The sequence below is a fragment of the Panicum hallii genome, chromosome 5 (assembly GCF_002211085.1).
Source record: "Panicum hallii strain FIL2 chromosome 5, PHallii_v3.1, whole genome shotgun sequence".
Classification (NCBI taxonomy): domain Eukaryota; kingdom Viridiplantae; phylum Streptophyta; class Magnoliopsida; order Poales; family Poaceae; genus Panicum; species Panicum hallii.
Window position 1 is genome coordinate 5,720,422 of NC_038046.1, and position 26,709 is coordinate 5,747,130.

The 26,709-nt window shown below is 49.7% G+C and overlaps 4 protein-coding genes across 9 annotated transcripts; 2 read left to right on the top strand and 2 right to left on the bottom strand.

Annotated features, from left to right (window-relative positions):
- Positions 1-390: 390 nt before the first annotated feature.
- On the bottom strand, positions 391-7,436 carry LOC112892150 (pumilio homolog 1-like). 4 transcript variants are annotated; one of them, XM_025959252.1, is made up of 10 exons: positions 7,053-7,428; positions 6,294-6,966; positions 3,955-5,471; positions 3,519-3,660; positions 3,286-3,393; positions 2,909-3,121; positions 2,713-2,823; positions 1,705-1,899; positions 974-1,148; positions 391-847 (listed from the first exon to the last, which is right to left on the bottom strand). In XM_025959252.1, the coding sequence occupies exons 2-10, from the start codon at positions 6,951-6,953 to the stop codon at positions 810-812; spliced, it is 3,159 nt and encodes a 1,052-aa protein (XP_025815037.1). In that variant the 5' UTR covers positions 6,954-6,966; positions 7,053-7,428; the 3' UTR covers positions 391-809. The 4 variants fall into 4 exon arrangements, with proteins under 4 accessions (XP_025815037.1, XP_025815038.1, XP_025815039.1 ...); XM_025959253.1 differs by having other exon boundaries at positions 7,044-7,428; XM_025959254.1 differs by having other exon boundaries at positions 6,294-6,922; positions 7,007-7,428.
- A 2,898-nt stretch (positions 7,437-10,334) lies between these two features.
- On the top strand, positions 10,335-11,777 carry LOC112891936 (probable E3 ubiquitin-protein ligase RHC2A). Of its 2 annotated transcripts, none has more exons than XM_025958948.1 (3): positions 10,335-10,618; positions 10,690-10,723; positions 10,924-11,777. In XM_025958948.1, the coding sequence occupies exon 3, from the start codon at positions 10,948-10,950 to the stop codon at positions 11,632-11,634; it is 687 nt and encodes a 228-aa protein (XP_025814733.1). In that variant the 5' UTR covers positions 10,335-10,618; positions 10,690-10,723; positions 10,924-10,947; the 3' UTR covers positions 11,635-11,777. The 2 variants fall into 2 exon arrangements, with proteins under 2 accessions (XP_025814733.1, XP_025814734.1); XM_025958949.1 differs by having other exon boundaries at positions 10,690-10,704.
- Positions 11,778-17,673: 5,896 nt separating this feature from the next.
- LOC112891935 (aspartic proteinase PCS1-like) lies at positions 17,674-19,396 on the top strand. Its single transcript, XM_025958947.1, has one exon. It carries the CDS (start codon positions 17,825-17,827, stop codon positions 19,151-19,153), a length of 1,329 nt encoding a protein of 442 aa, XP_025814732.1. The 5' UTR covers positions 17,674-17,824; the 3' UTR covers positions 19,154-19,396.
- A 2,976-nt stretch (positions 19,397-22,372) lies between these two features.
- On the bottom strand, positions 22,373-25,714 carry LOC112894778. 2 transcript variants are annotated; one of them, XR_003229067.1, is made up of 5 exons: positions 25,486-25,714; positions 25,385-25,416; positions 24,678-25,036; positions 23,593-24,084; positions 22,373-23,460 (listed from the first exon to the last, which is right to left on the bottom strand). XR_003229067.1 is itself a non-coding variant. In XM_025962587.1 (4 exons), exons 1-3 carry the CDS (start codon positions 25,603-25,605, stop codon positions 23,712-23,714), a joined length of 852 nt encoding a protein of 283 aa, XP_025818372.1. In that variant the 5' UTR covers positions 25,606-25,714; the 3' UTR covers positions 22,373-23,460; positions 23,593-23,711. The 2 variants fall into 2 exon arrangements, 1 of the variants encoding a protein (XP_025818372.1); XM_025962587.1 differs by lacking the exon at positions 25,385-25,416.
- Positions 25,715-26,709: the final 995 nt, after the last annotated feature.

Genomic DNA, 26,709 nt, shown 5'->3' on the forward strand with positions numbered 1-26,709 from the left:
ATTGGGAAAGGGATAAGGAAACATTGCTGTTGCTTCAGCTAAGACTGGTAAGCCACGTTTAGTGATGCAAGTTCTATCTTATCGTTTGCTTCCATATGTGGCTGTGCAACAAAATGCTACGGGAGGCTCCAATGATTCATGCCACGGTGAGCCGAGATTGATAGCATCATATAGCAAGATAAAACAAATACTCCAGCGTCACAACCAACCATGTCAAAAGTTTTCCACCTACTACTTCCAATCAATAATTCAATTGGGCCTCTTCAAAAAAAAAATTAGTAGGGCCAATAGAGTGTGAAGAATTGACGGGCTCAACACTTCGGCAAGAAAATGACATCTCATGAAACTAACGAAACAAGAAAACTTGCATGCCGCTGACCCAGCACGAGCTCATGATAAGAGGAATTCCATACAAAAACACGCATCTGGCTTCAGAAGCTGGAATTGTTACATCAGTTATTCAGTATTACAAACCCATTAGTGATAAAACACGGAGGACAATGAAACCTTATCCTAAGCAGAAACTCTTGCAGGATCGCAGATTTGTACAGTCTCGTCGCAAAATATAGACTTTCCTCCTCTCTTTACACCTAAAACTTATACAGAACGCCTATTCTCCGCAGCAGCATCAGGTAAGATTAAGCTGTCTGAGCCTCATCTTGGCATAACTATAAGCTCAAACTACAAAATGTACAGACTTCTTAGTACAACATGTTTATTTTTAAGCTCGGCTTGTAGCAGCCCAAAGCAGAAGGCAGAAGGTACATCTGTCTAGCCATGGTTAGCTGTACATGGTCATTTTTACGCCATCAAGAAGGATTTTGTGATTGAAGTCCAATCCTCCTCTCTGGATTTAAATTGCAAGAGAACTATGTTAAAACAGTTCAAATATTACAAAAGCAAAGAGATTAATCGAAAGAAATACTGCAGCTAGTTATTTCAATGATGAATGCAGTTGGGTAGGGAAGCTTACCACCAGCAGCAACAAGTTTTTCTACACGAGCAACTATGTGCTTCCCATATGTATATTTCTTCAGAGCATTTAGGTGGACCTTTACCCGTGACAGGATCAACTCACGTTGCTGGTCATCACATGTCTCAAGTACTTTCTGTACAACATAGTTACCGAACTGATCCTTCATCATGGCCTGTAATAGGTTAAAGAAGGATTAGACAGTTTTGAGTTATCCTTTCTCAGAAGCAAAGAAGCTGCCATATCTAGCAAATAGGCTATCTAACTCAAAAAAGGGAGAAGGCTAGTTTGCAATAATCTAGCTATCCAATTTGTTTATGTAGTGTTGCTAAATTATTAGCACAGAAAACTGAGGAGCTCAAATCCTAAATGTTAGATTTTGTACTACAATTCATGAGATCGCTGCTTTCAAAAGCTTTAAATATTCAAAGGTATGGGTTTAATATGCCTTCCAAAAGAGATTAAAAACAATTTCCTTGTGACCATGGGTTTAATATGCTTTAAAATCTCCTACTGACCATTTGATTTTTTTCACACATTTATGATGTGAACAAAATTCTTTTATGTCTGGGACCAGGAGGCAATTACTATGCTAATCACATCACAACAATAAAGAATAACAAAAACAATTCCTCTAAAACTTAGGCTACATTAATTTCCCATTTTTTTCCATTGAAAGAAGGTGCCCTGTAGAATAATTAAATTTCAAGTTATAAGAGAAAAATTCAAACCTGCAGAGGCTCATTCTCATCAGTGGTTCCCAGCATTTCATTTACGAGAATTTCTCGCTCTGCAGGCCCGCCGAATGTTAGACACTTTTCAACAACATTGGAGGCAAATTTCTGCTGGCTCATCTGAATGATCTGTCCAGCTAATTTTTCTATAATGATGGATCTCTCATGAGGCTTCCCATGCTCCAAAACATGCTGCATAAGAATGGTATTTCAGTATATAACAAGTTGAAAGAGATTGCTGGTGACAAGCACATGAGGTTTTTCTAATAGTATGTTTTATCTAAGGTAATAAATTGAGTAAAATTAACCATGTGATTGCAGATATGCGTAGAATAATCACAGTATTCCTAGAGAGATCATAAATAATACAACACCCATTCAACCAATGTAAAATGCATTCGTCCAAGGCTGCAGTACTAAAAGATATTGAAACGTGTCAACATCATTCTCTTTGAGTCTCAAGTGGTTTCACATATGATCCAAGGACTAATTATGAACCAATTAACAGAGATAACCTGCCAGGAAAATTTCTTCCTTCAGTCAGAAAGGCGTTCAAAGAGCAGATCCCTCTGGAATTCCATATTTGGTTCCAAATAAATATATGCATCTTTTGATAAAGTTTCCCAAATAAACACCTTTGGAAGAGAATGATTTATGCAGATATGCATCTGCGGAAGGAATGAGCCTACAATATGCGTGCATTAAGAACACTAATCGTTTTTTTATTCTACTGTTATGGTCTCTAGTTATTCCAATCCTTTCCTTTCAGCCTTGTAGAAAACCTGTGAGTCTTTGTTATTCTGACCCTGGTTTTATACCTTTGTGCATTTTACTTTAAAAGATTGTTTACATAGCAGGGCCTCCCCTGCTGTTCTTAAAAAAAAGGATATAAGGATAATGCAAATATTTATTCATATAAAAGAACCAGAGTATGTAAAATTATACATAACTGCTCAGGATTGGAAATAAAAATGCCAGTTCAAAAAATCAGAAAGCAGTACTAACCTGGACAACGTAGTTTCCATATTGATCCTGGGCCAACATGCATACAGCTTGCAATATCTCATCCATGACTATTTGCTGTGTTTTTGGATCAGCAGAGTGTTCAAGTACTCTCTGTATAGAGACAAGAAAACTGTGAATCTCATCAACACGAGCAGGGAAGAAAACTTGCACTTAGGCGCAGAACTTAAAGGTATACCTGTATGACTCTGCAGCCATAAGGGTGGGTGGATAATGGAACAACGTGACCATAAAATGTTGATATTATAAACTGAATAGAATCTTCTGGGACACATTCAATACATTTCTGAATCACATGGTTTCCATTTTGATCACGTACGCATTTCATGATATGACCATCAAGCTCAGTAACCATCTTAGTTTTCTGATCTAGATCAACCACCTCTATTGCCTTCAGTGATGTCAAGCGTATACAATGGGTCAGGTAATTATAACCGAGGTGTGTATTTTTTAAAAGGAAAAAAAATCAGAGAGAGAAGCCCCACAAAAAAGAGAGCTCTTTGCAGCACTGATTGTATCGAGCGGCTAAGTAGCAAGACAAGAATCATTTAATACCTTTTGGATAACTCGGCATCCATACATCTGAAGACTGAGAGCTAATACATGTCCAAATAGTTTATCAGCCAACTCCCTCCGCTGTTCTGCACTCCCATGCTCAAAAAACTAGGAAAATAACACATGTAAGTCATTGAATCCTCCATCAACCTTGGAACATGTTTGGAGAAAATGGTGAAACAATAAGCATTCTCATCCTAACATAGATAATCTTCAGTGTAAGAAAAGAATACCTTCTGTACAACATAATTTCCAAATACATCAGTCATCAATGACAGTGCTTGAGGCATGATCTCCTCAAAGACCATGTTCTTTTCCTCGACTGTTGCAGTTTCAAGTTTTTGCTGTATGAAACGGCTTCCATATTGGTCAGCACTGCAAAATCAATGCAGATCAGCAAATATCACATCCAAGAAGTCCAGAACTACCTTTAGTAAAACAAGTCCAGCTAGTAAAGCATAGTGGTCGCAAACTCCACATCAGATCGATTCTTTTTTAAAGAAAACTCAAGGTGTATTTGCACCATTGACATTTCCTGAACATGTCGACTTGTGAAGGCAATAAATACAAGACAATGCTCACCAAGATACTAGCGAGACATTTATCAGATTTAAGATATATATGGAATACATCTGCAATAAAAAAAAGATACTATGTGGCAAAGCATACCTAAACTCAACCACATGCCCCGCGATCTCAGCAAGCTCAAAACTTCTGGCCTTGTTACTTTTAAACTCATCCAAAAGTGAGGATGGAAAGTTCTCGTTCATATAGCCACTTGGATCAGAATTCCAGCCACCCAAGTTTCTTAAGTTAGACGGAAACCTCATATTCCGCTCACCAAGCCTAAGTGGACTGCCAGGACCAGATGGAGAAGCGACAGGACTACCCAATGGGCTTCCTGGGTACGCCATGCCCATGCCAAAAGGTAAATTGCCATAGTACCCATGATTTGAAACAGCTGATTTGCCTAGAAGTGGCATTTCATATTGTTTCTGCTGCTGAAGCAAAGCTTCAACATAAGCTTTTTGAACTGCATTTAAATTAGCATATGAGCTACCCATGTAACCTCTTTCCAAGGAAGGATCACCATAGCTGCCAGCTCCCTGTGCTGCATACTGAGTTGCCTTCAAGTACTGCGCATAAAATGGGTCAGAAAGAGGAGATTGAAGACCTGTGGGAGCTTGATTACCACCTCGACCAAGGCTATGCATATCAGTTAGGCTCAATGTAGGTGAAGATAAAATACTGTTTCCAAGGTTTCTTGAATCTACACCAAGTGAAGCTATAGCAGATGCGGCAGCAGCACTTTCAAACAAAGGGGGCATCACAGAAGGCAAACCTGGGCTGAGTGGATATCCAGTGAGCCCATAGTTCAAAAAGGCTGAATTTATAGTGTCAAAATTCTGGTGTTGAGCAGGAGAACCACCTGGGCTTTCATTTGAAGATGATGGGGACTTCTGATATGAACGAGAAGATAAAGTAGATCTTTGCATTTCCAAATGCCCATCTAACCTTGTGTTGGTACTATTTCTTATCTCTGCTAGACCAGCCACACTGTTATTAACATCAGCAAATGAAGAATTGGATGGTTGCGACATCGATGGCATACCCAAATATTCATCGTCAGTTTCTAACATCACAGGGTGCTGCTTATTATTGACTTGAGCAGTTTGTGAGTCAAGAGAAAATCTCTGCTGGTCACTTGTCTCTCTCTGAAAGTTGGATCGACTGATATTGTTATTGCCATTTAAAGTACCACTTTTGGATAAGTTCATACTTGACAATGCAGATAAAATATCATCAGGCCCAACTGCTTTTGAAGATACAGTGTTGAATGGCGATGAGGAGCAATTCAGTTTCTTCTCATTGGAAGTAATCCTAACACCAACAGGTGGAAGGCCAGGGCTAGGAATCCTTGCAACATAATGAGGATCTGGAGTAGCATTTCTGGAAACAGATGAACCCAGAATAGATGCAAACGTTTGAGATGTGGATGCATTAAGGCTGTGAAGACCACTGACATTTTGCAGATTCCCAACAGGATGATGCACGTCCAAAATATCAGTATGCATAGAATATTGGTTCTCAGCAGAGTTCACTGGTTCCTGATTGTCAATAAAAGAATTGCGACTGGCTGCACGGGAGGGGTGCTCTGAAATAGGTGTTCTGCGGCCAATATTATCCTGAAACAATGAAACAAAATATGATGTATGTCCAATATAAGGTGCAGAAAGGCACAGGTAGACGGAAGCATAAATTTATAAACTAGACATGGTAAGAATGTACATTGTTTGCACTAGCATTATAGAAACTCAAGCTTGCATACTACAAACATTAACATGAAAAATTTAAAAATAGTTGTCTAATAGCAAATATTATCAGGACACACGCACGCGGGTTCAAGTACCAAGAACATGCTTCATCCGGTCTCTAACGATATTAGAAAACTTGATACCAAGCTCTAAAAAAATACAAACAAAATCTCAGGACGGTGTTAAAATCATGGCACTTTGACACAAGACCTTCAGGCGTGCCATTATAAGAGTTGTACCACCTGACTTTCACTGTCATCCCCAATGCATGACCTTGCTGAGTTCTTCAAAACTGAAGGATGAAATTTTGTAAACCACATAATTACCACTCTTACCCAGATTAAAATGAATGGCTCAGGTGTTTGGATTTGGCAGAACTGTGTGGACTTACCAACAAAAGTACTAAAATCCCCATGGCCCATGCTACTCCACAAATAAGAATAACATGTACTAGAAATTTATCAATATCAGCCCAAACCATCTAGGAAATAATTCAAAACTACAAATCCAAATTGAAGTTCACATGGATAATACCACTAAACTAACTACTAGTTCAGTGTACCTACCAGAGTAATGCACCAGGTAGAATCTATTAAGTATAACCCTTCTTTATAATTAGACTCAATGTCACTCGAGATATAATTCAACAGAAACGAAATGAAGCAGGTTTTTGCAACCCAAATAAGAGCAGACCTGCAGCATATCTGCAAAGCTACGCTGCCGCCCGAGCGATAAACCAATGAGCCCATCTCCTCCACCATCCACCCACTCTGCAGCGCCACCTCCATCACTCCTGGTTTCGTCCTCCTGCTCAGAACCAGGATGCTGTGAGAACAAAGACCTCCCCCCTGCAATCCCCGTCCCATATCCTGCATCCTCTTGCCCCGCCTTCCTCCTGTCCCCAATCCCCCCAACCACCCCAGCTTTCAGGCGCTGGGTTGACCGCCAATCTTCCTTGGACAGGACCGGCGGTGGCAGCCGCGGGTTCAGATTTCCGTGAGAGTAGTAGTACGACAAGTAGGCTGGGTCGGCTCGGAGCTCCTCCTCCGAGAGGAGGCCACCATGCCCGTTCAACGCCTCAGCATCAGGAATCGGGGCAGCCGTCACCGCCACCTCCCCCTCGCCGCGGAGAAGGCCGCTGATGGCGTTCAGGGAACCCTCTATGGTCGGCGGCGCCGACCCGCTCCTGAACATGCTGAGTTCCCGTTCCCTCTCCCTCTCGCCCGCGTCCACCGGGCGCCGCCTATGACCACTGGCTCCGGAACTAAGCAGCGCGTCAAGCTCGTCCTCCAGCTCTTCCTCCCCACCGCCGCGGCCCATCTCTGCACGCATCACCACGGCGCTGGCGCTCATTATCCGACCAACCCTAGGAGCACAAAACACACAGAATGAGAGGATGAACAAACCGGAACCCCAAATGGAAAGCGCGTACAGACGCCGCACCCCGGTTACCTCCTCGCGGCGTAAAGGCGGCGCTCTGCACGATCCAACCCCGCACCAACTAGCACGAGAAGAAGGGCGCAGTCACAGGAGATGAAGCTCTCCCGACCCCCCAGGCCAAAGCACCATCGAATCGAGCGGCACCAGCCCGATCGGTAGGCAGGCCGCCATTCCACCACCGATTTCTTCGGATTCTGGAAGATCGGGACGGGAAGCCACGATTAGGGAGCGCTCAGGTTCAGATTGGACTCCGATCGGCTGGCGATTCCGCCATTACGACCGTCAGAAGCTTCGTGCCGCTCGAGAAGGGGATGGGGGAGAGAAGAGAGAGAGAGAGCACACAGTAAGCACTGCAGCAGTGCGGAAGCGAGCCCGAGGAAGGAGACGGCGGAGTGATAAGCACGAGCCTCCGCGGCGCAGCCACCGTCAGATCTAGACGGCAGCGGCAGATATCTCCCCTGACGCAAGAACCCCTAGGGTTTATAACTTTTATTGCGGGCGATGGCGCCGCAGTTATTACTCCTGCCTGACCCCCGGGCCCCGCCGCCTGCACAGAATTTACTCTCTTTTGCAGTACTATTTTTAGTGAACGGGGTCAAGATTAACGATTATCCCCGTAAATTCATTTACAAAACAGTTAGTGGGCAAAAATGTTAATTATTCCGTGGGAGACTGCGAGGTTAGTAGGTGGAGTAGTCCTTAGTCTTCTCTTTAATTGGGATTAGGGTCAAAGGTGGGGCCGGCGGTAAAAGAGAGCCCAAGTGGGGCCCGGGCACGTGGATGCGCGCGCCACGTGTCAGGCCCTAGATTCGCTCGTGCGAGCGCGAGGGCGGGCGGGGGCGGATTGGGGATGCGGCACCCGACGTGGACTCCACGAAAAGAAAATCACGGCAAGCTTCCATTCCTGGGGGTAAATTCTGGATAAGCCCCGGAAGGGACGTCTTGTGATTTTCCCGCTAATGGAAGGTGGTGGTCCGTCATCCATGTGCCGTTTCACCTTTAGAAAGCAACTGCATAATAGCTGGTCTTCTTTTTTTTTCTTTCAAGGAAAGACCCTGGTAACTTTGGCCTGGTCGTGTATACTGATCACGGCGATGGCATATTTCTTGGTCCTTGGATATGAGTGCAAACGTAAAATAGCACGAGCCAGCTGCTGCATTCAAGAGACCCTTTTGACCTATCCCTCGTCAGGCTTTCAAGATCTGTGTGGTCTTGGAAATGGTCGAGTTTTCTAGTCCATGATTGCATTAGGTCAATTCCAACCCAAAACACTATTAGTAATTTTTATATTTACCATATCAGATAGAACTACACATAGAAACTACATTCTCAATGCATAGTTTTTAAATTTAAAATAAATTGTTATCCAATTACATCTCTTCTCTCTTTTTTTCTTCCCCTATCCTCTCTTCTTTTGTCCTGGTTTTCGCCTAGACATGGTTTACTAGGATACAGTTTCTTCATATTTTTCCTTCTCTCCTTATTAACCCTCCTACCATCTCAGCATTTTACCTACACGGCAACATATTTAATACTATGAAAACCAGCTGAGTTGGAGGATTGGAACTGTTCTTAACTTCCACTATCGAGGAGCACACTTTGCGTCTGTGACCCGCGCGTCCCTTGCGAATGCGTCAACATTTTTTAATCAACCCGGCGGCAGATGTTTAGTATTAAATATCATGATGCTCACTTTTTTTCGGCGAATTAGCGACCATAGACATGAATTAGAGTAGGCATCCTGATTTCATCCCAATTACCAGTTGAACTTGCTTATGTTATTTTGCTTTTCTGCAAACTTGTGCGTCCGCGTGATTGACCATTTCATGATGCTAGCTACACATGTGCATCATCTCGCATGGATACAAGTGTACATACTCTGTAGAATTAGAACTATAATGTTACTCCGATTAACATGGGTTATTTCTCTCCTCTCTCTTTTAAAACCGATGCCTAGCATTTGACGTTGAGATGAGGAACGAAGAAGCTGATCCCGTCGCCAATAGAGGGAAGAGGTGGACGAAATGGTCCTAGGTGTGAGAAGATGGATTTAGGATGAAGATCAATATGCTAAAACCATATAGTTGTCGATGCATTACGAAGACCAGGATCTTTATCCTTGAAGTACCACAATGTTCCTAGCTTTACACATTCCGATCCGGTGGTGACATGGCATTTGCCTTTTTTTAGGTATGCTTTAATTTTAGCCTCAGAGCTAAACTGCAACTTCAGATCCGATGAACTCGTATGGCTGAGTAGCTGCAAGGGTACACTCGAGTTATGCATGTTGGAGGTGGAGTCAAAGACTAAGATGACAGTATAACGCTTTAGTTATACTACACGGAAGTTTTCTTCATGTTATTCAATCCTACGGACTTAGATCGCCTTATTACTACATGTTCTCCAGCTTTAAGAATTAAGATGCTATAAAAAGCATTATGCACTACGATGATACATGGATATGATATTTGCTAAGATAGTCAATGTACTCACTTCCTTCAAAAAAAAGTCATTCTAGCATTCAAAATTTATCTAAAAAATAAATCATATTAACCTATTTAAAAAGTGCATGTGCATGCAAGAATCAATTAGTGCCTAATATGGGTAATAAATAGGAGCAAATATGGTCATTTTACCTTTTTATTAATTTATCTTAGAATTTTTAGGATGATTTATTTTTTGGACGAAGAGAGTAAGGATCCTGGGGATTATCACAAGAGCTACATAAAACTGGAATCTCGGGTGAATTTTAGTTTGCTTCGGCGCCGAAATAGGTGGGTATGCTCAAGGTGGCAAAAATCCCGCGGAGACCTGCCCCGTGCTGACGGGGGGAGTTTTTCCCCATGGGGAGACCCGGGCGGGGGCCCAAAAAGGAGCAGATCGGGGTCGGGGTGGAAGTTTGCCCCGCAGGGATCCATGAGGATCGAAAAATAAAATAAAATAAGAAGACAGCCTCTCCTCCCACTCTTGACCTCTCCCATTCCCTCTCGGCCTCTCCTTCTCCTGACCTCCCCATCCCCCCCCCCCTAGCCGCAACCTCACGCCACCCAACCTGGCAACCACCCTACCGGCCGCACCCGCCGGATCTCCTACCCTGCAACGAGCCCCCGCAAGCTGCATCTTCCCTCTCGAGCGTCCGACACGGATGGCCCCGCGCATCTTCTCGCTCGAGGCCTCACGGGTGAACCCCGCTGCCCTGCTCGAGCGCTCGCCACTGACGCTGGCTGCCCCCAGCCCCACATTGTCCAGCCATGCCTCCTCCATGTATGGATCTCAGCTGTCCTTTACCATCACTCATCCTCAACTCCTTATCCTCCCTAACCTCCCTATCTACCACCACCCCGCATCTTCCTGCTCGGCTGCTCATCGCCTAATGCTGGTGCGGCGGCATCTGTGCACTGCCTCCAACCGTGGCTCCTCCCCGTGGGGCCCCGATCGGAAATTCGTGGGGAATGAGGTCAGGGGTAATTTTGCCCTGTTAAGGATTTCGGGACCGGGAAGAGGAATGTATTTTGGGGATCGGGTCGGGGACGGGGATCGCTCCCCCAGCTCCACGCCACCCCGTTGCCAACCTGAGGGTACGCCCCCATCTAAAATTTAATGAGTTTCTTAAAAGAATCTTAAAACTAATGACGCACATTTGTTGCAGGCTTCCTGGGTTCGAGTAAGCTTCCCAAACCCGTGTAGGTATTTTTTGGGCCAACATCGCTTACAGCTTCCGATATTTGTGGGCTGATATCACGAAAACTGCCCGTGCCCTCCGAGTCAGGCCCAGAATCGGATTCGACGTGGTTGCGTTTCTCCGAGCCGGAATCTAATTGCAACCCATATAAGATGTTGGGCTCGGCCGCTTGGATATAACGTCAATTTCTTCGCTGCTCAGGATTCAGATCGCCTGGCGTTGACGATGCCTGGCACCGCCAGCGGCATGGAGGCGTCTTTCTGGTGCTACGCATGCAGCCGCCTCCGTCGACCACGCGCCCAGGGCGGCGAGCCCGTCGCCGGCTGCACCCGCTGCGGCACCCCCGCCGCCGCGCTCGAGGGCATCGTCGGCGTCGTGGACGCCGGCGCGTTCTTGCACGCCTGCCACCCGGAGGCCGGTCCCCGGCCCCCCGCGCCCCTGCCCACCGTCACGGTCCGCGGAGCGGGGCGCGACTGCGCCGTGTGCATGGAGGAGCTGGAGCCCGGTGCGACCGCGGCCGTCACGCCGTGCGAGCACGTGTACCACCCGTACTGCGTCGCGCCGTGGCTCGAGGCCAGGGGAACCTGCCCGCTCTGCCGGGCGCCCGTCGGCGGCGCCGGCGACCGCGACGGCCTCGTCGCGTGCCATCTCCCCGGCGGCCGGATCGGCCTCGGCCGGCGTGTCGCCGGGCGCATCCACGGGGTCAGGATCCTCGACGAGGACGGGAAGCTCGAGCGGCCCCGCGTGCTGCGGCAAGGGTTCAAGGGGGTGCGCCTCCGCGCCAGGATGGCAGTAGGACTATCGGAAGGAGCCTGGGATCGCCATTCGCCACGACCTCGCGGTCGTGGCGGATGTGCAGTGACTGCAGCAGCGCGTTCGTGCGCCGAGCTCCGCTGGTGCTCCTCCGCTTGAGATATTTCAGCAAGTATTGACGTGCATTTGATCTCGCAGTACTGCAGACTGTAATAGCCCATGTAAACTCCTGCTGAAAAAGAATTGAACAAGCTGTAAACTTTCTTACTGTCAATTTGCATCATACAATGTCTATTAATTGCTTATGGGCATCAATATCCATCAATTTCTCGTGTGGAAAGAGTATTATTGTACCGAAGGAAACAATCCAATGGTTCTTTGACAAAGCTCTAGATCAGCTCAACGAGGACAAGAAGACTGGAAAAACCGAAAGGTCTGTCAGGCAGGCGTCACCGCTCACCAACCAAAAGTGAACCTCAAGTAGCCCTAGTGCGCACGCATCGCCTAAGTCTGGAAGAAGAGTTCATCAGTTCCAAGCTTCCAGCATGTTAAAATCAGCCACTGGAATACAAATTATAGCCTTATATATAGGACGCTTAAACTGGCGCCTTGTTTCGCCGCAACGAGCAGTTGGCACTTGGTACAGCAAGGCCTTGGTGTTTTTGTTTTTGCAGCAGCGTACCGAGATAGGCGACCGTTTTTTGACATGAGGAACTACGGGCAGTACTGCAGTCAGTAGATCTGTTATGTATGAATTTCATAGCTCCCTTGTTTATTGTTCTTGTATCTTCGGACCAAGGAGTAAGTAGCGAGTATATTATTCTAGTGAACGAAACAATTTAATCCTACGACGAAGCTCCAGGTGGGTTCAAGGTAGGAAGTCGGAGCGCACGAAAAGCGTCAGGCGACAAAGAAAACTCAACTCCGGTAGACTTCTTCTCAGTTGAGCCTTCTTTATAAGTTGAAGCATGTGTTCTCTCGTTATTTTTTTTCTAAGTTCAAGCAATGTATAACCAGCCATGTGTAGAAAAAAAAACACATAGCTTATCAGTGACTCTGAGGAAAAATGAGCAAAAAACACTTGTGTCAAGAATGGCATTCGAATCCGACCAGTACATGAAACTGGCGCCTTAGACCAACTCGGCCATCTTGACGGCATGCTTTCTGGTTAACAAAGTATTATTATTAAAGGTTGGTACCTGGCTAACCGGACAAGAAAGCTAGCCATGTTGCCGGTGCCACGCCCAAATCATGGACCGATGCCGACCGATCAATATCAAATCAACTGGTTCATGCACCGGCAGCCGAAAGCAATTGGCCTGCAGTTTTCCAAAAAAAAAAGGAAAGCAATTGGCCTGCTGGGGATCAGGAACCACTGGGCTAGTATGAGTGTACAGCCAACTGCAGGCCGTGAGATCCTTTTCAGGGGGGCCATGGCCATAGTACTCCTCCGGTGTCCGATCCCCCGTTGCCAGACCATAATGATCGCTGCCGTTCCGGCCGCGGCGCACCATCATAACGGCGAAAGGCCCCACGGCCGGCACCAAATTAAGCCCCCTCGCCCCGTGCAGTGCGGTACAGAGATGCCACGCTCGGCCCTCGCACGCAGGCAGGCAAGCCGGCAGACAGGCAGCTGAGCGCCCGGACCCCAGGCAGCGGAAGCAGCAGCTCAGCTGCTTCGTGCGCCCACAACTACACGCAGCTGCGCTAACGCGAGCGCTCGGCTCCATGATTGATCGCCGGAAACCTCTGGACCGGGCAGCTCGGCTGCTGGAGCAAGGAGAGCATCTCCACCCACTGTGCAGCAGCAGCAAAGAGCGACACCCAGCTGTGCAAGTGCAACTAGATCGGGCCGATCCAGCGCTGCACCTGCACGGCTGCGCCGTCCTTGGCCCTCCCGCCGTCCGCATCCTTCGGCATGGACCATGGCGTCGCATGGCGTGGGCGCGTGGCGCGGGCGGATGGATGGTCCATCCATGGCTAGCTGCACTGCACGCATTGCTGTGCAGCACTACGACTTCACCTACCCAGCCATCCAACCACAGCCCAGGTCTGCGACCGAGAAAGCTAGAATAATCCTGAGAGGAACAGCGCGCCGCATGTCAGTGCCCCAGTGGTCTCTTGCTCGCCAGTACCGTGCCGATGGGCCTATCTCCGCCGAATGATTGAAGCCATGGCTCGTCCTCCATATGCCCAGCGCGGCAGCGCAGCGAGTCCGCTCGGAGCCATCATTTTTGGAGCGTTTAGTTCGTTCATGATGATTGCTGATGGCGCGCTGCCATCCGGGGACCGCGCCGATTTAGTCTGCGAGATCGAGTTGCTGTCGTCCTCTCCGGTCCTCCGGATAGCCGCCGGCCGCCTTGGAGCCGGCGCGGGGCACGGGCACGGGCGGTGGTCGGCGGCGGTGGGAAGTCAAGGGCGGTGCCGGCAGCTCGGAGCTGGACGGCTGGAGTCTACTCCCAGACCAAACCCCGTGCCTGTGAAAATATCTGGATCGCTATCGTCTCAAACTCTCAATCATATAGGGAAAGAAGATGATGATGACTGGACTAGACGAGCAGCATGTTGCGCGGACCTAGCAGCGTTCCGTTTCGTGACGATTTTTGTTTGTCCGCGAAAGCCGCAGACTACACCGATGCAATGCAGCCTCGGTTGCTGTTTCCAGCCATACTGTCTACCCTTGGACTAGTAGCTAGAAGTAGTAGTCTACAGTAGCCGTGGATGGTAAGATCGGATTTTCGGATGGGCGTTCCGAGCAGATCGCCCCCCTGAAACAGGGTGTGGCCGTGTGGGCCGAGTGGGCTCGTCTTCCCTCGTAACCCTTCTGCGTTGTTCCCCCACCAAATTGGCGATTCTTCACACTAGATCCCCGAGGCCATTCGTGCTCGTAACCCTGCTGACAGCGGAGGACTATGCGCGTTTTGTTTACTGGGGATGATCAGGGTCCTGCCACTGCCAGGACGGACAGAGGAGCACATCTTCTTCAGTGCTCTCTGTACTCTGCAGACTGCGGTCACTGCCCCCGCCACTGCAATTTTTATTAAGAAAATTATGCCCGCGCTAACCAAGACACGTACTACACGTCCTAGACGCCGCACGCTGGATGTCAATGGTCTCATGGTACTGTAGAATACAGCTAGGTGTTTTTAATCGGACCAGGGCACTGACGCGACCTACTAACCAACTAGCTAGGGTTCGGACGGCCCGCGCGTGTGGCTGCGCCGGCACCGCGGTGCTCAGCGCGATGAGCTTTGCTCACCAGGGCGAGCGTGAAGGACCGTAAAAACCCCGGCGAGACGACGGGCGACAGAAAACCGGCGGACTGCGTCGTGCTGATGAAATGCTTTGCGCACGCAGGCGGCTGACTGACGTCCCCGGCCAGCCGCCGCTGCGTCGACCGGTCGATAACAACCAGCCGCAATCTCCCCCGCGCGCTCCATGATTGCCGAGACACAGGCGCACAGCCATGGCGCCCTCGCGAGAGCGACCCCCAACCGTGCGACTAGATCGAGCTGATCCAGCGCCGCACCTGCACCGTCGTCCGCTGGTCCTCCCGCCCATCCGCAACCCGTTGACGCGGGTTCGGGCCGAGTAACGGGGCAAGGACCATGGCGGCGTGGTAGTCGTGGACGGATGGTCCATGGCTCCACGCACCGTCGACTAGCAGCAGCGCCTGCCGCCCCGTGCTGTGCCGCGCCACTGCTCCACCTACCCATCAGGCTCCCCTGCAGGGCCCCATTCAGAAGGCGGCTAGAATGATCCTGGGAGAACAGCGCGCGCATCACGTGTCCCTGACGCTGCTAGCCCCGGTCCCGTGCCGGAACGAGATGGGCCTAGCTAGCTGATGATGATGCTCGGCGCGAGCGCGTCATCAGACCAAGCTCGCTATTACACAGTAGAATATAATCACTTTGCATTGCTCAGTTGCTGATCGATCTGCTGCCAGCCGTTTAGGGACCGACGCTGGATTAATCCCCCGCTCGGCGTCATCCCGACGATCGGGGTCCGCGGGAGCTGCCGCTGTCTTCCTCCACGAACCGGCCGCCGTGGAGCCGGGGCATGGGGCTATGGGCGACAAGTCAAGGCGAGAGAGCGAGCGCTGGGCCTGGGCGGCCGGCCGGCAACTTGGACGGCTGGATCCTACTACCAAACCAGGAAACCATGATCGATATCGTCTAGGAACACCAGGGGGTCTCAGCCTTTCAGAGCCCTTCAGAGTTTCAGGCACCGGCATTCGGAAGCATGGCGCCACGCCGCCATTGCATTTGCAACGTCGCCGGATGGAGATGCTGCGCCTGCGCCGTGTTTCCAGTTGCAGCTACTCCTCTAGTGCTACTGTAGAGTGACCATGGCTGATAAAAACTAGTAGCGCGCGCAGGTCGTCGCCCCCGGAAAATGGGGTCTGGGTGACGATGACGACGCCCGACCACGAGTGTGTTCGGTCCTTGTAACCTTGCGTCTTGTCCCCCATTCCCTTTGCTCTTTTTTGTCCCATTACCACCATGTTGTTCCCCATGGCATTCGGCATTTCTCTACGTACTAGGAACAGGTGATACGCCGTCTCCGAGGCCATTCGTGCTTGCAACCCCGCTGCCCGCCGTGCACACTCGCTGTGCGGTTTCATTTGTTTACAGCGACCAAAGCGTGCCGGCCGGCCAGGACAGACAGCGGCGCAAATCTTCCCGACCGCTCGCTCTGCAAACCGCGGCCTCCTACGCGTGCTCGCCGCACTGCTGCAGTACTGGTGGTTCTTCGAATTCACGCCCCGCGCTAACCAAGAGTCCAAGACAAATTGGTTCGCTGCCTAATGGAGTAATGGTAGAGCACCCGGACTCAGCAAAGTTGCGAGTTGCTCACAACCATAGCGGAGAGCCTCATGATTACTGTAGCCTGGCTAACAAAGCACCCGGCCTGGCTACCTTCGCTACACCGGCTAGGACGGCGCCGCCGCGTGAGGGTACGGCGGGGCAGCATAAAACGGATGGCGAGAATGAATGCCTTGCGCACGGCGCGGAAAAGGCTCGCTCGCCTTTGCGCCGCGGTACTGCTTGCTTCGGTTACGTAGCTTGAATGCGCTGCCTCCCCTGCTTGGAACGGAAGGCAGGCATCGCATTCACCGCACCCCGTTTGGTTGATGCGGGCTGTACGCGGGACGTGGTGCACTGCTGGTAACTTCCATGGTGGATGGATGGTCCGTGCCGTCCCTGCAGAGTCCTGGCGGTAGATGAGGGCGTAACTCCGATGTACTCATGATTGGACGCTTCCTTGGGCAGGATTCTACGCCCTTTTCACCCAGCCCCCACGGTGAAAACTGCGAACTGCAGCTGAAGCTAATGCCGCACCGGCCATGGCATATCTTTCAAGTTCTTTTTGATCTTCTTCTTTCTTTTTGTGCGAAAAAAGTTCTTTTTGTTCTTGACGACACGTACCCATGGCGAATTAATCATGGATGTACATGTACATTAGTCGTAGTGCTTTTGCAAAAGGTGCTTGTTTTCGGCGCAAAACATATACAGCCGCCCAAAGTTCCGGCCGTGCGGAAAGATGACACACACTAGCTGGCGAGTCTGCGAGTGCGAGTCGAACCTGTCGGGTTTAAACGGAGTGGGCTCTTGTGAAGCTCAACCATTGTGCGACCGAGCTCAGCTCTCGCAATGGTACAGTGCAGTACGAAGCCACATCAATTGCCTGTCAAGCTCGCCGCGGCACAAGGACGCACCGCGCTGCGTCCGCACGCACGCACGAACGCGCCAATATGAATCGCAACCAATGCTCGGGACCGAGGGCGCCGAAGACGCAACAGTAAACAAGCTGGACCTAACACGAAAGAACGTACGGTTGCCGACAACTATTTTTCTGTGGCACGTGTGCACCTCTCTTGAGACGTTGGCACGTCCATGACGTGACGTGTGTACCATGGCATGGAGCGGTAAAAACTGGTGTGCAGAAACGCAGCTGGAGCGTGCAGATTACCGCATGCAGCAGTGAAAATGCACCAGTGCTAGCGGTAGAGGGGTTATAGCCCCAGCTGGCGCTCCCCGGTAGCGATGCCCGCAAGACGACAGGCGAAAGAACGCGTTCCTCTTCCAGGCGACAGCGCCGCGTCACGCGTCTCTCCTCGGCTGCTCCTCGCTCCCATCCCCGGCCCATCTCTCTGCGTCACCAGTCGCCCACCACTCCAGTGCACTGCGCCATGCACACTCGAGTCCGGCCGCGCCACCCAACCATAAAATCCACCGCGAGTCCGGCCGCGAAACCCCACTCGCGAATCCAACACGAGAACGCATCGCATCGCACCCCTCGCATCACATGCGCGCATAGGACCCGGCCGCAGGTCGCACTCACCGCCATGCCGCCCCCGCTGCTCGCCTGTCTCCTCCTCATCCTCCTCTCGCCGGCAGCGGCGCGGCCGCGGTCCGTGGCGGTCGAGGCGCCGGGGCCCGCGGCGAGGCCTCGCGTGTTCCCGCTGCGGGCGCGGCAGGTGCCGGCGGGGGCGCTGCCGCGGCCGCCGAGCAAGCTGCGGTTCCATCACAACGTCAGCCTCACCGTGTCGCTCGCCGTCGGCTCGCCACCGCAGAACGTCACCATGGTGCTCGACACCGGCAGCGAGCTCTCCTGGCTGCTCTGCGCGCCGGGCCGCCGGGCGAACGCGAGCGCCCCCCGGGGCGCGTCGTTCCGCGCGGGGGCCTCGCGCACCTTCGCCGCCGTGCCCTGCGGCTCCGCGCAGTGCAGCTCCCGGGACCTGCCGGCGCCGCCGTCCTGCGACAGGGCCTCGCGCCAGTGCCGCGTGTCGCTGTCCTACGCGGACGGGTCCACCTCGGACGGCGCGCTCGCCACCGACGTCTTCGGCGTCGGCGACGCGCCGCCGCTGCGGTCCGCGTTTGGCTGCATGTCCTCCGCGTACGACTCGTCCCCGGACGGCGTCGCGACGGCCGGGCTGCTGGGCATGAACCGGGGCACGCTCTCCTTCGTGTCGCAGGCCAGCACGCGCCGCTTCTCGTACTGCATCTCCGACCGCGACGACGCCGGCGTGCTGCTGCTCGGCCACAGCGACCTCCCGTTCCTGCCGCTCAACTACACGCCCATGTACCAGCCCGCCCTGCCGCTCCCCTACTTCGACCGCGTGGCCTATTCGGTCCAGCTCGTCGGCATCCGCGTCGGCGGCAAGCCGCTGCCCATCCCGGCGTCGGTGCTGGCGCCGGACCACACCGGCGCCGGGCAGACGATGGTGGATTCCGGCACGCAGTTCACCTTCCTGCTCGGGGACGCCTACTCCGCCCTGAAAGCCGAGTTCTTGAAACAGACCAAGCCCCTCCTCCCGGCGCTCGACGACCCCAACTTCGCGTTCGAAGAGGCGTTCGACACCTGCTTCCGCGTGCCCGCGGGGCGCCCGCCGCCGTCGGTGCGTCTCCCGGCCGTGTCCCTGCTGTTCAAGGGCGCGGAGATGTCGGTGGCGGGGGACAGGCTGCTGTACAAGGTCCCCGGCGAGCGGCGCGGGGGCGACGGCGTGTGGTGCCTCACGTTCGGGAACGCGGACATGGTGCCCCTGACGGCCTACGTGATCGGGCACCACCACCAGATGAACCTGTGGGTGGAGTACGACCTGGAGCGCGGCCGCGTCGGGCTCGCGCCCGTCAAGTGCGACGTCGCCAGTGAGCGGCTCGGCCTGATGCTGTGACGCGGCTTGCATTGGCGAGCCATCACCGACCGCTCTGGGCCGGGGTTGGCCTGCCTCGAGGAACCGCCGCTGCCTCCTGCCTTGTAGTATAACTATAACCTTAGGCGAACAAACGTTTCAGTTTGGAACTTGCTTGTCTTGATCGTGCGTGTGGCATGTACAGTTTGTTGTGTAAGCTGGGAATTAAGTGTGCCATGTACTGATGTGTTCACTCTCTGACTGAGCATGTAGGGGTTGTGTACAGTGTACGGCGTGAAGCTTGACTCTCTTTGGTTATTTTGTTGTTAGGTTCTGAACGTCTGGTGCAGCATCTCAGATGATTCTGCAGCAACTTGCAGGCTGCTGATGCAAACATGAAACGCTTGGAGTTCGGATTGACGTATCACCAGATTGTTTGCTGCAGTCGAGAGATACCAAAGACAATCTGAGCATGTGACGATGCCACCTCGCCTTGTGTTGTTGGGCACGAGAGTTTTTGGAATTCTGTTTTGGTCCGTGGAAACAGAGCAATGAAGAATGTTCAGCAGGGCGTGTGCCATCCCACGTTGCCGTTGCCCACAATGTGATAAAACAAGCGACCGACACGGGCATGTCGTGCTGAGTATATATAATACAGGAAGGCTCTACAGTACTACTATGCAGTTTTGTATATGATTTCTACTTTCGCCTCTTTGCCTTGTGTTATCAATTAAGCATTGACACAACCAACAAGGGCTGCCATTCCGATGACCTTAACACGAGCGGGCGACCCCAGGGCTCATGCTCCGATCCACGGGTGCGAAAAGGGACCAAGCAACGGTGACTCCCAGCTTGTATTTTTTTTAACCAGAGAATCTCCTGCTTTTATAGAAAGCATGCATAAGGTTTGTCTTACAAAAAAATGCTGGGATTGCCAGCTTGCCATGCTCAGAACAGAAGCTTAACGACGCTAAAGAGAAAGGCAGTCTCCTGAACGTAAGAGCCAACGGCCACCCCTTAGAACAGAGCAGCAGCTACAAAAAAGAAAGGAGCTAACATCTAAATCCGCTTGTTGTCGCTTATCCGCAGCATGCTTCCACCACGTTTGTACGCCACTCCTGTACAGCTCCATCCTGTTCCGGTCTTCCTCACTCCCAGCTTGTATTACAGAAGCCTAGATCAATCGCATGTGCCATGGCTGATTGCCTGATTCCGGCCTCTTTAGCCCTGAAAACAACCAAACCTTTTATTTGCAGCATCCGATCGAGTTCTCCACTCAACTCCACACAAACAACACGTCTTGAGAGCTCAATCACACCGAACCACTGATAGGCGAGGCACTCTTTCCATCTCGAGAATCTACAAGCACAATACGCTCCTCATACTACTCATAATCGATACGTAGTCGCCGTGCGGGCAGTTACTTGTCCTCGGAAACGTTCTGGCCATGACCCATCTATAACTTTAACTTGGATGATGGAGCAAGTACTGCAAATTTAATACAATGATGCGCAGCTCTCCTGCATATTAGAGAAAAAAAATACTGCAAATTCAAACTCGATCGAGTCTGCTTTGGTTGTAGCTAACGCAGACAGAAGCACGCAGTTGCTGGCTGGAATTTAAGATGTCCAAGCAGAGCACTTTATCTTCAGACAGACGCGGTTCTTCCCTTTGCTTTCAGTTGAACTTGGAATGCAACCGGATCAATCATCAGAACTGCACACATAGAACAATAAGTAGAACCTCAAACCACCATCGACTGCCCTGTTTCCACCGCCGTCCTGCGACGAGGCCTCGTGTCGCTGTCCTACGCGGACGGGTCCACATCCAACGTCGCGCTCGCCACCGACTTTTTCTCCATCGTCGACGCGCCGCCGACGCGGTCCGCGTTCGGGTGCATGGCCACCGCCACCGCGTACGTACGACTCGTCCCCGGACGCCGCCCCGCCCCGACGTCCAGGATGCTGGGCATGAACAGGAGCGGCTTCCTTCGTGTCGCGCAGACGGCAGACCCTGCATCCGCGGCATCAATGGCTCCAGATAGATAGAGCTAAGAAGTGGCTGCCGGATCTGGTGCTGAATGCGGCTGCCCTGCCTGCTGGTGCTGGTCTACCTGCTCAACCACTGGCTCTGGCTCCACCGATCTGCTGTAAGAGAAGCCTTGGTGGTATTGCACTACCAAGGAGTAGCTCAAGACGGAACACCCGGTTGCACGATCTTAGTCGTCACAGCTGCAGAAACTGAAGCTGGTTCCCTGCTCCCCTGAGACTGTGACACCCTGAACGATGTGGTCAACTCGAGCAGTCTGAGACTGAATCATGACACCCTGCAACATAAGGTCTGACGCCTGCTGCTCACGAATGGCCTCCCTAATGTGCCTGTAAGTTCCTCATCATCTATCTCAAGCTGACTATATATACCTGTCTTACGATGAAGCTGCTCAACAAGCTTCTCTGTCTCCATATACCTGTCTTACGATGTGCTTAGTCTGTCAATGACTTCTAGAACTGTGCGAGGCTGAGCTGAGCTACCTGTCTCTCCGTCGTGAATACGGGGAGGAGATGAAAAGGTACTTCATCTTGTCATCATCCTCGTCCTCGGAGTTATAATCCAAGTCAAATTCACCAAGACCTTGTTGGCTTGTACTGCTCCAAGTCAGCATCCTGTGCTGCAATCTCAGCTGCTTCCTCTGCTGACCAGTCTCTTGTCGCCTCTGATGCTTTTTGAAGAAACTTGTCGCCTGTGATGTAACCTGTAATGCAAGGACTCTAAGAACAAGTCTCTTGTAGCCTGGATTTGAAGGATTTATATTGCTTAACCTTTCCTCGCATGCTCTCTACCTCTCATATATAGTAGAACTGGAGTGGTTTATGTAGGAAAGCAACCAGCTCCCTGCTCAGTAACACCACTACCTTAGCCATCCTGTCAGCACGAGCTTTATCCCTCGATTTTTTGGTTTCGAGGGCCTGGGTCGGATGTGCTGCCTGGTGCAGGTTGCCTGGCCATGGTTGCATCCAAACGAACCCCGGTCCGTCATCATCTTGTTCAGATGGCCCTGGCTTCTTTTGTCGACCCAGGATGACAAACAGACAGAAGAAATAACTGACAAGAATCAAGGTCGCTGCTACTGCAAATAATTGACAGAAACCGCTGCAGACAATATTTCACATAGAAATACACAAGATACATACTGCCAAACACAACCGATCTGTGCAAATTCTCCTGAAAGAATGGCACAACTGTTCTCGCACATTCTTAAATAAGAAGTAACACAGCACATTCTCAAACAAGAAGCAATGTAGCAATTCACTAGGAAGAAGAAGAAGAAGAAGCAGTGTAGCAATTCTCTAACAAGAAGAAGAAACAATGTAGCACAATCTCAAACAAGAAGAAGCAATGTTGCACATTCTCAAACAAGAAAAGGCACCGACAGAACTAAATGTTCTCCTCCTTCGCAAATCCTTGTATGCCTCAAAGCCTTGCATATTGGAGTAATACACATGTTCAGGTCGGCATTTTGCCTGCCGTAGTTCCTCTCTCTCTCTCTCTCTCTCAAAAAAGAAAGAAGAACTAAACGTTCTTGTGGTTGTCATAAGATTCAGCCATCTTGATATACTTCTCTCTCTTAGCCTGCACTGTCTGATGATCCTTACAATTCTCCACCACGAAGTCGATCCAATCGGAGGTCGGCGGCAGCCCGTCATGAGATGCCAAGTACCACTCACATATTGCCTCTGCTGCTGCCAGTGTATAGACACCACAGTTAAACGTATTGGGCTGCTTTGGCATTGGGGCGTCTAGAAATTGTGCCCTGGCCGCTCCAGGGACATTCAATCGAACCTTGCTGGCAAGATTTTTGGCCACTTGCGAGTTAAACCCATTCAAACTGTCAAGATGGATAAAACGGGGAACCTCAGCCTTGGTCATTCAACTGCTAGCAAACTCCAGTGGAGCCCAACATCACCACCATCACTTTCTTGCATGTCGTTTATTGCCAAGAGCACAAGGGACCGCAACGAGATTTGGAGATCATTGTAAATATTGGGGGCGATTTCTGGTTTGCCTAGCAGCCTTGACAGACTTGGGGGCACCAGAAGGACTGTGTCATCCATGAGATCTTGGAAGATGCTAAACATGAATTCAATGACAGCGTCGTTCAACCAAGCTTGACCCCGGAGGGTGTTCAGGTCTGATCTGAGCATTTGAATATCACCATTCCATATTTTCTCATCTTCACGTCTCTTTTCACTAGAATGGACCATCTGAGCATTTTCACTTGGTGCGGCTGGCCTGCTAACCTTCTCAAATTTGCACATGGACTTCTTCATCTCTTCTGGTGCTAGATATGCCTGGAAAATAGTTGGAGGGCATAAGCCATAGTAAACATGGAAAGCTATTTAAGAGAAGTGGCACACAAATCAGTGCTAACTGAGAAAGAAATAATTTTGTGGACTACTGTGTATTACAAGACAGAACAGTACCTTTTCTTTCATGATGATGTAGCGTGGCACGTAATCTTTATGGAAAAGAGAAACCAAAATCACCCCAACCCTCCTTTTCATCCAAAAATCCTCATCTTCAGAACATCTCCGACGACCAATCAGTCCCCAGATTTCAAATTTTTCTTTCTTTGGGTTATACAGCCCCGGGACAATTTTCTTATATTGGTCTTATCAATAGCATGCAATATGTGGTCTCCGCTCAGATGGCGTATCCCGTAGGCACCATATACTCCCCAAGAGTGTATTTTCTTGTCCAGAAGCCTAGGAACGCACCTGCGTTCACCTTGATGCAGCAATCTCATAGCAAACTGTTGCACATCACCAAGGCGCATTGTTTCACTGAACATAACAGCTGTGCAAGACAACACTCTCGCGCGCTCATTGGTTTTCACTGTAACATTTGAAGAATTATACCTTGATAGAACATCAATAATTTCAGTAACACAATAATATCCGATCTCCAGTTTTGTGCTGCAATAAAGAAATGACTTTATTAATGAAATAGACATGTTAATTCATTGTCGTGAAAGATATGAGCCAACAGCATACAGCTAAAGAATTCTATATTCTTTTACAAGATCGTTATCCTAACTCCAAAAGTGCACTGAATCATAATGTGGCTATTCTAACTCAATGTGATCAGTTCAGTAATTCTGTCCTCCCCTTAAGTCAAGAGCTTGCTTGATTAACTGCAATGTTTACCTATCCAGTAGTACCCATATCACTATTAACATTTGAAGTATACCTTCAATTGCCATACGATCAATAAAAAATTCTTACTCGGACAATATCTTGGATTTTTTTTCCCAACCCACCATGATCTGCCAAATCATTCTATCGTATGAAATTAATGTTCAGTTGATCATGGTTTCAAATACCTATTCTATAGATTCCAAGTATCATTATCTGCATAAGCCTGTACCAAATCCAACATCAAATGTCCATTCCAATCAAGGGATCAGTTATGACTGAAACCAGGACCCAATATATCTAGATTTTACCAATACGGATTTGCAGTTATCTGTCAAAAATCTTTGGTCTGTATGAAGCTGAATAGTACTTACAGATCACCATATCTGCCATCGTAGGGTAAGGCCACTTGATTGAGGAAAGTCGGAATAGGTGCATCGTCGAATGTGAACCAAGTCGAAGTAGGATCGCCACTTGGGTTGAACGCCACAAAGTACATATCAGTTTCTCTGAGGAGGAGCAAGACGGTGCGGATACGACCAACCAGCTTCACGGCGTGAAATGTTAACCTCTCCTCGGTGACTCCGGCGGGCGAGGGAAGCTCAGGAGGCGTCACCGGCACGCCAAGGATCGTAATTGAAGCCACTTCAAAAATTCTTGCGCGCCTCTGCGTCAGGAGCTTATAGAACGCCCTATCATCGGCGTCCTCCAAGATAGTATACACTGGAATATCCTGCAAACGAATCGGTCGATCAAGATAAGCAGGTGATCTTTAAAACAAAATAAGCAAGTGAAACTACGGGCTTACTGCCTAAAACTTTCAGGCAGACACAGCATCAACACAGCATCAAAGGAAACAAATAGCACAATAAAGTGAGGACCTGGGCTCAATCCCGTCCTGAAAATACGATTTTCTGCATAGAACTTAAAAAAAGATTGCCCTTTTCCCTCAAACACAACACAAACACTGCCTAGAAATTAAAAAAGACCGCCCTTTTCCCCAAACACAACACTAATAAAGCATTGAGGAAGCAAAATAAAAGAAGAGAGAGAGAGAGGCATGAAAGATGAGATTTTTCACCTCAATTACGCCCTGCAAATGTGGTTTTCTTCCTAAAAATGCAAAAAAAAATTAATAAATCTTGTAGACACAGCACTGAGGAAGAAAAGTCGAGGCTTAACCTCGATTCGGCGCTGCAGATGTTTGCGGACCGGAGCTCGATCCTGCTCCTGCGCCCGTTCCATATCCGCATCCTCCTTCCTGGCCTCGCGCAGCTTGCGCTTCTCGTCCCGGTCGGACATGTTGAGGGAAGCCCACGCTTGCCGATCCGGCGGCGGCGGCGTAGAATCACCCCTCGTAAAACCCTCGTGGAGCTTGCTCTCTCCCGTGTTTCTTCGAGTGAGCAGGGAGAAGAACTCGAGGAGAGGGGATCAGGGGAGAGAGGCAGAGCAGTGAAGTTGTCTAGTCTCGGGGCGCCTCGAGCAGTCGAGCTGATGGGCCAGTGGCCCATTTTTAAAAGACAACCAGCCCATTCCAAACATATGGGCCTCTGGCCGGATGGAGGAGCATATAGCTGGTATAGGGAAGTAAAGTCATTTTCTTTTTTTTGAGAAAAAGTAAAGTCATTTTCTATTGAAAGTACATAAAGTCATTTTTTTCTTGAACGGTTAAGCACATCCTTTGGGTCAATGGTTAGCAGAATATTTCGAGAACGCCCCGCTGTTTCGTTAGTCCATCTCCATTAGTGAGTGATGACGTGAGATAATTTTGAGTTTTTCTAAAACATAATATAGACGCAGTTGTTTATGTACACACACCGACATTCATCCATGACCATATGAATATACGTATGTAATCTTTCTATAAGCAAGGCTGAGCCGACAGATATCGAAATTGATGAAGTCACCGCATGCATATTGCAATCAACGGTCACTGGTCCACCGCTGAAAGAAAATAACGATGGTTAAATTTAATAATAAATTTAAAAAAATACGAGCATCTATACCAAGTTGAGTACTATAATTTGAGTGGGACTTAGTCCGCAAGACTATTTTGAGCTAATCAAGTTTTCTTTTAGAAAAAATTATTACTGATCAAGGTTTACCATACGTCATTTGTCGCATAATTGACGATGTTGTCAAGGATAAAGCCATACAATTCCTAAATTTGTCGTATAGGTAATCGATTTTTTATCAAAAAATTTGCCGAGTGGTATGCTGTCCTGAAAACTTGATCACACTCCCATGCATATTAAAAATCTAGAAACCAGCCGCAAACTCGTAATTTCACGGCTTGGGATAACAAAGATTTTGTTAAACAAGACGATCAAGTCAAGAGATATACAACATAATAAGGGCATGTTTGTCTAAAAACCGGTTTATATAATCCAGCTTATTTTAGCTTTA

Bases quoted from the DNA above. Each gene is read 5' to 3' on its own strand.
- LOC112894778 (XM_025962587.1), bottom strand. From the start codon at position 25,605: ATGTCCGACCGGGACGAGAAGCGCAAGCTGCGCGAGGCCAGGAAGGAG. The intron at 25,037-25,485 runs GTTAAGCCTCGA...ATTCGTTTGCAG, and splicing joins ATCTGCAGCGCCGAATCGAG to GATATTCCAGTGTATACTAT. The intron at 24,085-24,677 runs GTAAGTACTATT...TCTTTATTGCAG, and splicing joins GATGGCAGATATGGTGATCT to CACAAAACTGGAGATCGGAT.
- LOC112892150 (XM_025959252.1), bottom strand. From the start codon at position 6,953: ATGAGCGCCAGCGCCGTGGTGATGCGTGCAGAGATGGGCCGCGGCGGT. The intron at 3,661-3,954 runs GTATGCTTTGCC...TTGATTTTGCAG, and splicing joins GGGCATGTGGTTGAGTTTAG to TGCTGACCAATATGGAAGCC. The intron at 1,149-1,704 runs GTTTGAATTTTT...AACCTATTACAG, and splicing joins ATGAGAATGAGCCTCTGCAG to GCCATGATGAAGGATCAGTT.
- LOC112891935 (XM_025958947.1), top strand. From the start codon at position 17,825: ATGCCGCCCCCGCTGCTCGCCTGTCTCCTCCTCATCCTCCTCTCGCCG.
- LOC112891936 (XM_025958948.1), top strand. From the start codon at position 10,948: ATGCCTGGCACCGCCAGCGGCATGGAGGCGTCTTTCTGGTGCTACGCA.